A 13,511-nucleotide genomic window follows, 5' to 3' on the forward strand; every position below is an offset into this window, starting at 1 on the left:
ACAGGAGACCATGCTATTGCAAAACAGGCATTGGAGAAGACTCCCACTTCATTTTCACTCTTCCCATTACCTCTTCTTTTTCTTCATTTGATATACCTGGACACTCTTCATAATTGCAATCCTTAGAACCCACCTACAAATCCTTATAATCATGTTTGTGCAATGAAGAGCAGTGGCACACTGATAGGCTTTCATCTGTGTTAAACAGAAATATTGGTTTAATATCCTTCAGTTGTTGGGGGAGAATTTCTAATACGTCAAATCTGGATGGATCTCATCAGTGGGGTGGAATGACTTTTTTACCTAATACTATTGTTAGCTGATATAAACGGAAAAAAACTCCCACTGATTTGGTCTTCTTTTTTTTTTTGCATCATCAAATACATACCTAAAGTATTGAAAACAAAATAGTTCAATGTGAGGACTGGTTGCAATTTCTTAGATTATGTTTGAACAAATTGCCTTTTTGCCCTCCAGCCTTCAGCATTCCACAGGTCCAGGAAATTGTTCAGCAGACAATTGATTAATTAAAAATATAGCAACTAACAAGTCAAATATACAATCATATCTGAATTACACAGTGCTATTGTATATATATACGCTTTACAGTCATGTGAAAAAAGTATAGCCATTTTGATGTGTATATTTTTTTTAAAATATGGGATGTATAGGTTCAAATTGCATTAGATTTATAAAATATTAGAATGCATATAATGACCCAAGATGGGTAAGACTCAAAAATGAATATGTTTGTGACACTGTTCTATAAGGGTAATGGCCACAATTACAAGGTTGTGTAGTACAGTTTTGTTTCATCTAATTTCTTAGTTTAGAATGATTAAATCTTGGTTTAGTTGAAAAAAAAAATCCTTTGCTGTTTACTGCCTGAAGTTCATTTATTTCTTTTTTTTTTTCCATCAGTGAAACTTGATATATGTCAGCAGAAGGTTAGGTAGTAACAACTGTCAGAACACAGGCGTCTTCCCTCCAGCTGTTTCAGTTTTGTTACTCTACCCTTCCTCCACCAGACTGAGATTTCAGGTGGAATGAAGTAGTTATAAAAGCGTCCATCAACACAAGCACTTCTTGCCAAGCCAAGTATTTGGGTTGGAAGTCCTACCTCCTGAACTGCTTGAAAACAGGAAGTATCTCTGTTAAGTGATGGATAGCTCTACTTTGCTGAGAGGAAGAAAAGGCTTTCTTTGCCCCTGGGCAGTTAAATGAGTTCTACAGTTGTTCACTGTCTTAGGGTGTGTGTGTGCTCAGATGCAGTTGAAGCTGTTCATGTCACGGTTCCAAAAACGTTCTTGAAAGCACGTATCTGACTGATAGACTATAATGGGCCTGCAGAGAGGTTTGTCAAAAATTTAAAATAGTAATTGCAAAAATGTTTTTTTTCCTGCCTTAAATTTTGGACGTCATGCCAGGCTCTGTAGTGTGTTGTATTAGAAATCATCCCTCCCAACTTCTAAATTAAATTTATAATTTATAAATTTGTCTTTAATAAGCTATATTTGGGGTTATTCTTCCCACTTCACAGCTAAAATGAATAATATCTGTAACCAACTACAAGGAAAATAAAGCTTATTCCCCTTTGGATATTATAATGCTAAAAAAAAGATGTCTAATCCATTTTATATGCACTGCTTTGTTATACATGTGTTGGCGAAGAGCATTTCTTGTCAGTTTCCCTAGTCCGATGTTGCTGTTCAGACTCAAGTAATACAAACGCCATGTTGAGAAGGTTTTGTTTTAAAGTGACCCTGATCACATTTCTCGAAGAAGACTGTAAAAATAATGGGCTCAGTGGAATCTTTCTAGCTCATTTTCTCCGACACAATAAGTCTGTTTCTGACATTTTTTTAATTAATGGTAATACCGCATGGAAAAGACCTGTGTAAATAATTCCACTTTTTGATAACTTTCAGCTGAAACTGTAATTAGGTTGTTGACTTGTAAAAGTATAGTCATTTTCAGCTGCTTGTTTTGAACTTAAAGTCATGGATAATGAGGTGGATGAAAAGTTGAAGAAAGCAAACAAGGCTCGTTAAGATTAGTTAAGACCACATTCACAATTCTGACTCCTGTTTTATTTGCTGACAAACACCAAAAATACTATTGCTGTCCTATTAATGTTCTCAGAGTTACTGGAAAAAGGTTTGTTAATGTCTCCTGCTTTTATCTGGAACTTGTGACACACATGCTTGTTGTGGGATAGAACTTTATTCCATAATTTCTCAGTTTCCAATAGTGTTTTTTTATTTCACACATCTACAAACTCTTTCCATGTATAATGTGTGAAAAATCTATATGCAAAACAATTATTTTTGAATCATCAGGAACTAGCTCAGAAATAGCATATCCCAGTCATTTGTTTTTCATTATAGTCTAACCATTTTTTTTTTAATTTAAAGTCCTGCTTTTTCATCTCGGTTGTGCAAACCCAACATATACTGAAAAACAAACTGTAATCACGGTTGTTGCTTTGGTTTCTGAAAATACAGTTTTTGTCTTGAGGAATCAAGGTGGCCTGCAGTTAGTAATGCTGTTTCACAGCGGTGTGTGAAGTTTGGGACTGCCCTTGTTATTGGGGGTTTTCTCCTGGTGCTGCAGTTTCATCCCATTTTATAAAGGTTAGGTAATGTCCATATGCAAGCCACATCAGCTCATTTGTGCAGTTTGGTGAACTGGAGCAATTGGGGTAACATATTTCACTCAAGGTACAAAAGGAGTGAGGGAATTTCAACCCTGAACCCACTTGTTGTGAGACCAGATACTTACCCATTATGCTACACTACCCCCACCATCTGACGAAGACGTGCTGACAATTAGTGTTCCCTTGAGCTTGTTTGTGTGCCCTGTCGTGGACTGGCATTTCATCCAGGCCAGAGTGTAGTCCTGCTTTGTGCACTATACTTTCAGGCTAGGCTCCAAGTTGCCATGGTCCGTACCTGGAATAGATGCCTTTTTGTTAATGAATGAATGGATTTCATGTAGCATGAAATTGGATTGTGAAAAATATGCATGCTATAGAATATTATGGCAAGTGACAGTTTTTCACAAATCCGGTTGATAGAGTACCATCAATCAGACGTTGTTTATTAAATTCGTCATTGCTTGTGTGAGTAATACAGATCTTTTTCAAGGTTTTGGACACAAGTTAATGTAATCAATAGAAACAAATGTTGGGTTATGGGGATTCAAGAGATATTTTTCAGCGGAACTGAATAACAGTAACACCACTACAAACCCTTCAAGGGTCACTGTGTCTACAGAGTCACCAATAGAGCTGAAAAAGTTAACAAAACAGCCAGGAATGGATTTTCTAGTTTCTTTGAAATTATATGTGAATGTTAACACTTTCATACACATATGGATTTTACTATCTAAATTAAGAAGCAGTTTTATACAGTATATCTGATTTGTGCCTTTTTGTCTTGCCTTTCCATCAAGTTGTAAAAAACTATCAATCAGTGACACACAGGTAATTTTATTCAGTTGTATCTTAAAGACCTGATTCAAATGTAAATCACAAAAAGAAGTACCCAAATTATTGACACTCCTATTCCAGTGACCTTCAGTCTGCTGTGATATTTAAGTGTAGTTTTAAATCCTGATATCCAAAGAAGTAGTCAAAGGACAGCCAATTCAAAATTAGATTCTTTCATAGGATGGGCTATTAAAATCTTACAAATGTCCTATCACAGCTTATTAATTCTGTAATTGTCAGCTGGAAACTTCTTGCACCATTCTCTCATCACTGTTAGTGAAATTCACAAATGAGAGAAAATCATTAAGTGCACCTAGTTGATTTGGTTATTAGCAGCTAATTTATAGAATCATTTCCAACCTTTGACAGCATGGCTGGGTAGCTTGTTCTGACGTACCCCTTGGCTTTTTTACACAGTGTTCAGTTTTAAAGGCACATTCCCCTAGTTTCCAGTTGCATCCTCTGGTCCTCTGTTTTTCACCAATGATTCTGAAGAATTTCAGAATCAGAAGTCTGTTGGTTTGACTTTGGAATGCCTTTGAAGATTTTAATTACTCGAACCAGGTCCCCCCTTAGTCTTCTCTGTCTGTCAGGAAGTACCTTTGAAATTCCTTTGAGAATGGGGAATGCATATGGCCTCTGTCCCCCTGGCTGATTCCAGAGCAGTATTGTCATTTTTACAACTTGACCGTGATTGTTGCAATGTCACGCTTTAAGAAACGCAGAAACACGATTCCACCATGGTGCGTTTTCTTCAGAACCCATTCTTTTTTTAAGACATTGTACGTTTCACTATCCATGTGGAGGAGAAAAACCTTTTTCAGTGTCAACGGTCTATTATGACCTCCTAAATACCCTCATGTACTTGTAGGAAAAGCATCTCAGTATTTCAGGTTGGTCTGAAAAATGATTGTGTACATCCTTGACATGACAACCAAGTAAATAAGTTTAAAAGACACACATCCGTCACTTATCTTATAGTAATAACTTCCACCTTATTTCTGTGGCTTACAACTGATCCATGGAGATACCTCATTCATTCATGTCTGAGCTTTACTTTTCTCAAAGTGAAAGGGCCTGCCAGAGGTACTTCCTGAGGAGAAGGTAGAGCAGTTCCATTTAGCATATATCCACCTTCAACATGCAATACAGAATGGGAGTGTCAGAGACTGTGTGATCTTAAAATCCACATTACAGGGGAGACTCAGAGGTTATTATAAAATGCAGTATTCACCTTTTAAGATTGTGAATGTGTGAAAATCCTGTGTCTTTGCCTACAGATGTCAAAAGCTCCTAAATGATGTGCTTGTTGTTCTGCATAACGTGATAAAAAAAATCCTGCCATTCCAGTTTGAATGCAGCTAGAAATTTAAAGCTTTCACTGTGCTGAGTCAATAACCAACATTGTTAGCTGTCAAATATACCCAAATATATTCTGTGCTGTACAGAAGAATGTGTGTATTTCTTGCGTCTCACTTTGTGAAATACCTGAGAACACGTAAATTACTATGGGTTGTATTGAAGATAAACATCATTCTCAAAAAGTTGATGTGCCCACAATTTTTTAAGTTGACAGGTACATTTAAGTTATCTTCCAATCATGCATAGAGCAATGGCTAAATATTGAGTCTTACCTGGGTAGAACTACTGAGTTCACAGTATGTTTTTCCTTACCTGCTGGAAAAAGAGGCTTTAATATAATTTAATATCTAACCTTACCTGCCGATCTTTTACAGTAATTAAGGTTGAATAATGAATCTTAATGAGATCCAGATATGATTCCATAGACCCTTGTGTTTTATTTCTCAATTGAACCCTCCATCACCTCACCTGCAGGCCTTGATGAGACCTGGGCGGTTGGATCGCATCATCTATGTACCTTTGCCAGATGCAGCCACACGCAGAGAAATCCTGAAACTTCAGTTCAGCAACATTCCAGTTGCTGAGGATGTCTGTCTCAATGACCTTGTGATTCAGACAAAGAAATACTCAGGCGCAGAGGTAAGTTCTCCCTGTTTGCGCTTTAAGATTTATGATTCTCTTTGGAGTCAGTCAATGCAGAAGAAGTGAAAGGTTAGAAATTGATTTACCTCTATGTTTCTTATTTTCCCTGTGGGCATACTGCCCACTAACTACTAAATGAATTAGATGGGCAATTCGCCCACAGTATACCCCCAAGGAAAATCTGATCACACGTGTGACAATTGTTTTATCTACATAGATATGCAAAAACTTTCACTTCTGCCGATTAATTTCAATATGGCATTCAAGAAATAGCTTTCACACCACAGATAGAGCATTGCATTGCAAAACATTGCTAAGGAAATTAGAAAGTTATATTTTCTCTTAAGGCCCCTTAAGGTTTCACCAAAAAAATATAAAATTATTTTTTCTTAGTTATAAAGGAAATTAGTGATCACTGATTACAGCCAGCTCATTATAAAGGTATATTCAGGAACATAAAAAATTTCCTTGTGGGAGAGCTTTAATGGTACAAACATTTTCTACTGCAGCTTGGATTCAGGAATGTTACGAGGTATTAGTATAAAAATATGCAACTGATAAGCAGGCATGAAGATATTCCTGTATTTTTGAAAGGTTGGTTTAACATAGAAGTCTTCACACCTGAAACAAGTTTAGTACCCAGAGGGTTGCTGAAGTTCCAAATTTGGCTTTTCTGGTTTGAACCTAGGTTTTTGTACACCCAACAAAAAAGGGGAGAAGTCAGAAAACATCCTCAATGTGTGTTATTCTTCTTTAGGATCTTCTTCTAAAGATACTTGACTTATTTGTCCTTAGTATATAATAGTGGAACAAATACAGTTGAAGCATTTCTGATAGGTGAATGTCATTAAGCTGGTCAGATTAAATACTTTGTTCTATGGCATTTGATCCATTAAAAGTGAGCAGTCGTTATCGGACATGAAAATGTTTTTGGTGAAAGTGACCTTCAGAAGCAGGTAAAATATTTCCTAATGCTGCCTACCTGCAAGTCTGCACAAATGTCGTTCTTCCGGCCTTTTTGGCGCAGGCAAGACAAAAATGTAAGACTGTGACACATTTTAAAAGGTTGCTTTAGTTACACAGTAGCAGCATATTTCTTGAAAGCGCTGGAATGCACAATTCTTTCTAAACGTAAATCCGTTTCTCCCTATCCTGCTCGCTCGCACGCACACCCCCCTCCATGCTGACACACACTCACACATAAATCCTTTTACAAACGTGTGCTAAGAACTTCTCAGTGTCAAAGGGAGTCTCTCTAAAAGGTCTCTCGCACTTTTAGAATAAATGTTAAACGTGCCGAAAGCATTAATTTTCGTAATTATTTTAATTGCTTGTGACTTTGCATTCACAAAGAGAAGACCCTTGTTTAGTTTGGGAATTTGTCTGTGCATGCCCGTTTTCCTTTCTTAATCTTCTGGAGAGAGCATCTATGTCTTTGTGTACTCTAATACTGTGTGATATGTCATTGTGTTAAGTGCTATGTGCAGATTGTTTGTTACCATGTTCAATTTCATCTCTATCATATTACGATCTAAGAGAATGATGCTTTAGAAATACTTTTTTCCCGGTGTTACTTTTTATACAACAGGTAGAGGAGAGTAAATTTGGAAGCCTTTCTCATATCCCCCAATCTCTACTAAGTAAGCAACTCTTGAAATTCACTCCCACTGCAGTGGAGTGGATCATTCAGCTGAACCCAGCAGCATCCATTGGTGTGAATTGAAGAATAATAACAGAATACAGCACAAGCCTGGCATTCAGAGAAACCCTGCTTCATTGGCTGTTCTCTCTTATATGTGCATTCGAACAGGATATCCTCACATCACTAAAGTTTTACTGAAGTACTGCAGTTTTGTAAATACAGAGAGCATGGAGTCACTGTTGTGATGAATTCTCAATGAGATATTTTTATCATCAAAATTTGATTGATGGTATTAAAACATGGCAATTAATATTTGCTTCATTTAACACATTTCTCTGAAGACAAAGAGATGTATAGATAGTACCATATTTCATTGGTGGATAAAGTGAGCCCTCTCCTATCTGTAAAGCAGATATGACTTATTACTTGGGATGGGTGGCAATGTTCCCTCTAATTTTTAATGGCCTGTGTGTGCAAAAATTGAATGTTGTGCAAATTCTTGCCACAGTCACAAAAACTTGTGAGCACTACATTGAGTGTATGTAAAACTGTAAACCTGAAATTATTTTTTGTAAACATAGTCATTCTCATAGAAGCATATTGATCCAAAAGACCGGGACAGCAATTCAACGAGCCCAGTCATAAAGACTGAGTGTCGAGCTAGCAGTGAGGAACGAGACTATAAGAGCATATATATTGATTATCGAGTAGCAATAATAATGCACACAACCAAGTTTGGCCTCTCGCAGCCAGTCTCATGTGGTCAATTTAGCATTTTTCAATTGACAACCGTGTTTGTTTTATTATTATAATTTTTTTAATTACATTTTTTGTGCGCAGTTCAATCTCCTATATACGCGCACAGCTAAGAGGGAACATTGGGTGGTATAACCAGTATAATAATAATAATACTTACACTTATATAGCGCTTTTCTGGACACTCCACTCAAAGCGCTTTACAGGTAATGGGGACTCCCCTCCACCACCAGTGTGCAGCCCCACCTGGATGATGCAACGATAGCCATAGTGCACCAGAACGCTCACCACACACCAGCTGGGGAGGAGAGTAGAGTAATGAAGCCAATTCATAGATGGGGATTATTAAGAAGCCATGGTTGGTAAGGGCCAATGGGAAATTTGGCCAGGACGCCAGGGTTACACCCCTACTCTTTTCGAGAAATGCCCTGGGATTTTTAATGACCACAGAGAGTCAGGACCTTGGTTTTACATCTCATCTGAAGGATGGCGCCTGTTTACAGTATAGTGTCCCTGTCACTATACTGGGGCATTAGGACCCACATGGACCGCAGGGTGAGCACCCCCTGCTGGCCCCACTAACATCTCTTCCAGCAGTAACCTTAGTTTTTCCCAGGAGGTCTCCCATCCAGGTATTGACCAGGCTCACACCTGCTTAGCTTCAGTGGGTTGCCAGTTGTGAGTTTCAGAGTGATATGGCTGCTGGCTGTTATATATAATATATATATATAGAAGGTATACCAATAGAAATATGTGCCACGATATGGATTTGGCTATACCGTTTATACTGGTAGAGAATAGATTTTGATATTAACATAGATTGCGCTGCCAGCATCATCGCAAAACGTGGTTTGGAAACGTTTTCTGTTGACCTGTCATAGTTTAAAATTCTGCCGTATTTTAGCTCCAATTATATAATTCTGAAAATGTTCATCTTGCTGATATTTGGAAATCTGATAGGTTCAGGATTATTGACCTTCGGTGGTTTAGACATCCGGTTTATGACGCATCTGAGGTCATTCTGGCCAATAAAAACACGCGGGCGTCTCTTCCCTTTTCCGTGAAAATGGACAATGTAATGTTGTCTGACACATTGTTTGCAAACATTGTTTAGAATTTTATTCCTTTTAGAAATATTTTTTTTTTCTGATCTCTTATTCAAAATTCAGCATCATTGAGAAAAAGAAATCAGTTGCAGGAAAACCCCTGCTGCACTTGTACATTTTGGTGTGATAGTTTTTTGTAGTTTCATCATCAATGCCATGTACTTCTAGATCTGACAATCCTGTCAGTTGTTCTGTTTTTTGTTTCTGCATTTCATACATAACCTGTCTTGATTTGCCTAAAGCTTTTAAACTTTCCTTTGTTTTCTGAGTTTACCTGATAAGAAAAACACTGATTTACACCAGTGCAAAGCAGAATTTGCTAATTTTTTTATTGTATTGATATAGACAGTTTGTGGTTTTCCTCTTCAGAAATAAATGACTGCCAAACATACAGAAGTTATGGATGGGGCTTGGCTTAAAATGAACACAAGAAAAGAAAAACACAAGAAACATCTGTACAATGTTGTGCTTATTATGCCATGAATAATTGTACATTTTTCAAATATTAAGAACACAAACAGATTTAAAACCAGCTTTAAAGCATTCTTCTAAAATATGGGGTCGCTATACCTTTAAAACTGTCCTACCTTTATTTTTTTCCCGTTTTTATTCCTGCATTCCTTTTTGATATTTCTTTTAAATTCTGTGTTGATCTTTAAACAGTCTTGAATGTAACATTTTGTGCCTTATCTTTCCTGCTAGGTAAGAGAATACATGTAAATGTTCCTATTCATTCTTTCTTGGTCATAAAGGATTAGAGTGGTCTGCCTGGGTAGCTGTTACATGCTGGTATTTGTTTTGGCACTCTCAGTTCCGAAGTGCATAAGAGTGGTGCAAGGCTGGAGCAGAGTGCCAGCGTAGTCGGGCGTCAGCTATATATCAACTCCACGCTTATAGGAAGCAAGCACGATGAGTGGCCATCATAAATCTTCATGCTTTTCTATTGAAACTGGAGGTCTGTCCACAGGCAAGACAAGGGATGATCATATTTCTCCCTTTAGCCTGTTCCAAGCCATGCTGCATATGTGTACTGTAGCTCGCATGTTAACTCCTTTTTTGCTTAGTAATTTCACTCTGGTGCAGATAGCGGAGAGGGAATCTGAGGGAAACTAAAAATCCCCTGGGATTTACAATATTTAATTATCTTAAATGGTACTTAATGCTAATGACTGTGTGGGGGAACTAACTGACAAGGACGTTTGAGCACGTTCTTATGAAGGGAAAAGTACTGTGGAGAAGGACCCTGAGTTCAAAGTTAGTGAAGCTAGAGAATTCAAGTAATAATTAGGGGATTTCGTTTTTAAACCCAGCCTTGACATTTATCCTGTACAATGATCAAAACATTCTGTTCAACGGCTTATAAATGGTTTCTTGTACACTGGTGTAACGTTCTAGTAGTTTCCCTGGAGTAGCCACTTTTTTTTACAACAAGCATCTTATCTATGTTTGTGAGAATTTGTTCTTGTTTAGGACGCTCATTTAATGTCAGCCTGAGGACAAAAGCGTGTTAAAATCAGCTTTCTTAAGCCGGAGCCAACCCATTGCAACATCTGGTTCCTGAGTCTGATGCCTCTCTGCCTGTTCAAAATGTAGAATCTGATACTGTAATTGCATTTTGTTGTCATAGAGAGGGGTTGCTGCTGGGGAGGATAATATTTCTCATTTTCTCTGATCAAGCTCTGACATGAATATTCTGAGATGTAGTAGTGTATATCTTTCAAAGACCCATTTACAAAGTGTCCCTTTCTAACCTATGGGATTGTGGTACAATACTACAAATGATGATCAAGGCTGACTGGTTCAAATCCGGGCTGTGTTGCTTTTGAATTGTCACTGGGAGTCCCTACTGTTAAAATGACCTGAAAGCCACTAGGATTGTATGGAACTGTTGCATACAGGATTCTGGGATTCCTAAATCTGATTAACACTTACGTAAATCACATTTGATTATTGCCATATTACTGGGATTTTACGACCGAGACGCTACTTCCATCGCAGCACAGGGCACCATTTCTTTCATTCGTCTGCGAGCGGAGTCTCTATCCCTGATTTTCGGCACAGGACTGTAAGTCCATCCCGTACCGGAGCCGAAAGAATCCTCTCACTACCGCTCCTGGAGCGCTTCCCCCTGCATCCCCAAGACTGGCCAGATCAGCGCTACTCCATACCAACAAGGCTCTTCTTTTATGTGACATTATCAAAGAAAAAAAAAGTAGACTTTCTGTGCTTAACTGAAACCTGGCACAGACAAAACGATGGGCTGCTGTTTAACCAGCTAGTCCCTCCTGGGTATGGTTTGTTTGACCTTTTGCGTCTCTCAGGCAGAGACGGGGGCATCATTGTTATTTACAGCCTTTTTTACAATTTAAGTCCCATTACTATACCTTCTCCCTCTTCTTTTGAGTGCCTTGTTTTAAATGTCTCTATCCCGCAATCTACTATCATTGCCACAGTTTATGTGGCAGTTTACCCAAACCCAGCGAAGCCTTTTTAGGTGAGTTTGCTGATTTACTCTCATTTTTATGCCTTAAGTTTAAAAGGATCCATATTCTAAGGGACTTTAATATACACATTGGTCATCCAGTCTGGCTAAAGACTTCCTTTCTCTATTGGGATGTTTTGATCTTCCTCAGTTTGTTTGTACCCCTACACATAACAAAGGACAAACCCTAGATTTAATCATTGCAAACGACTCTTTTGTATCCCACTGCTCTTCCCTTGATCTAGGCCTCTCTGACTACTTAGCTATTCTCTTCAATCTGGAATTACCTGTTACTAACAATTCCCCATCACGCTCTGTAAAGGTCTGCAAATGGCGATCAATTGATCAGCCAAGGTTTGTAAATTCTGTTCTATTCTCCTTATCTTGTTTCTCTTCCTCTGACCCTCTAGAGGACAAAATACAGTTAATTGACAGTGCTCTTTTATCTACCCTTAACATCTTTGCTCCTCTAATAACTCGATCCATCTCCTACTCTTGTCCAGCCCCCTGGTGCAACGACCATCTGCGATCTATGAAGGCAGTCTCCCGCAAAATTGAGTGTAGGTGGCATCTTTCTGGCCTAAATGTACATTATCAGGCTTGGAGAGATTACTTGTCTGAATATAAGGTTACAATGGAATCTGCTAGATCCACCTACTTCTCTCACATCATTGAAAATTACCGTAACAACCGCAGACATCTTTTCTCCACCATCAACAGTTTGCTAAAGCCAAACTTCCTCACCACATTACCTGCCTGATTGCATCTTTGCAACACATTCTTAGATTTCTTTACCTCCAAGATCGACAACATTCGGCATCACATTCTCTCCACTATGCATATCATTTTTCATACCTCCTCCCTCCTTATCCAACTTTTCTGGCTCCCTTCTCTCGAACTTCTCTCTTCTTGACTCAGCATCCCTCAACAAACTAGTTACACACATGAAACCCACCACGTCTATTTTAGATCCCATTCCCACCACTTTATTTCAGTCCTGTTTCTCTTCTCCCTGTCCCATTGTTCTCAATATTATAAATGAATCCTTGAGCACTGGCGTTGTACCAGCAGTCCTCAAAACTGCTGCCATTACCCCCGTGCAAATAAAGCCTAACATGGCTCTCGACAATCTAACCAATTTTCGCTCCATCTCCAACTTACCCTTTCTAGAACATGGTGTCACATTTCATAACCACCTCATGCAAATAACCCTTTTGAACCCCTCCAATCTGGCTTCTGTCAACTTCACAGTACAGAAACTTCCCTGATCAAAGTCACTAATGATCTTCTAATAACATCTGATTCTGTTTCTCTTTCTATACTCATTCTGCTTGATCTCAGTGCTGCTTTTGACACTTGACCATGACATCTTACTTTCTCGTCTTGAGACTGTGTTTGGAGTTTCTGACACTGCTCTCAAATGGTTCAAGTCTTACCTCACTGATCGCTGTCACTTTGTCTCTCTTAATGGGTATAGGTCTGAAATTGGTCTTGTTAAGTCTGGTGTTCCTCAGGGCTCAATACTGGGCCCCTTACTCTTCAGCATTTACATGTTTCCACTTGGTCAGCTTTTAAGATCACATGGCCTCAGCTATCATTTCTATGCTGATGATACTCAAATATACATCCATACCAAACCTGACACTGATTTGGCTGTCTCTATTCTATCTAATTGCATCTCTGATATAAAAACTTGGATGATTCACAATTTCCTTAATCTTAATTGTGACAAGACTAAAGTCATGCTTATTGGCACCCCCCATCAACTTCGTAAAGCCAGTCTTGTAACCCTATCTATAGATGGCTCTGTACTTGAGCTTCAGTCTAAATTGAAAAACCTTGGGGTGATATTCGATTCTGGCTTAACTTTGACCCACATGTGCAGCATTTTGTCAAAACATCCTTTTTTTACTTCAGAAATATCGCTAGACTATGCCCTATGTTTTCACTAACTGTGGCTGAAAAGCTGATCAACACATTTGTGTTTTTCCAAATAGACTACCGTAATGCTCTACTCGCTGGGGTATCCAA

At 38.4% G+C, this 13,511-nt stretch overlaps 1 protein-coding gene across 1 annotated transcript in view; it reads left to right on the forward strand.

Annotated features, from left to right (window-relative positions):
- The window catches only part of afg2a (AAA ATPase AFG2A), a 152,089-nt gene that overhangs the window by 111,558 nt on the left and 27,020 nt on the right, over positions 1 to 13,511 (forward strand). The window contains exon 15 of the mRNA XM_088637409.1: positions 5,327 to 5,491. Coding sequence (XP_088493535.1) covers positions 5,327 to 5,491 — 165 coding nt within the window. The remainder of the gene's footprint in view (positions 1 to 5,326; positions 5,492 to 13,511) is intronic.

The sequence above is a fragment of the Lepisosteus platostomus genome, chromosome 1 (genome assembly GCF_059453375.1).
Source record: "Lepisosteus platostomus isolate fLepPlt1 chromosome 1, fLepPlt1.hap1, whole genome shotgun sequence".
NCBI lineage: Eukaryota > Metazoa > Chordata > Actinopteri > Semionotiformes > Lepisosteidae > Lepisosteus > Lepisosteus platostomus.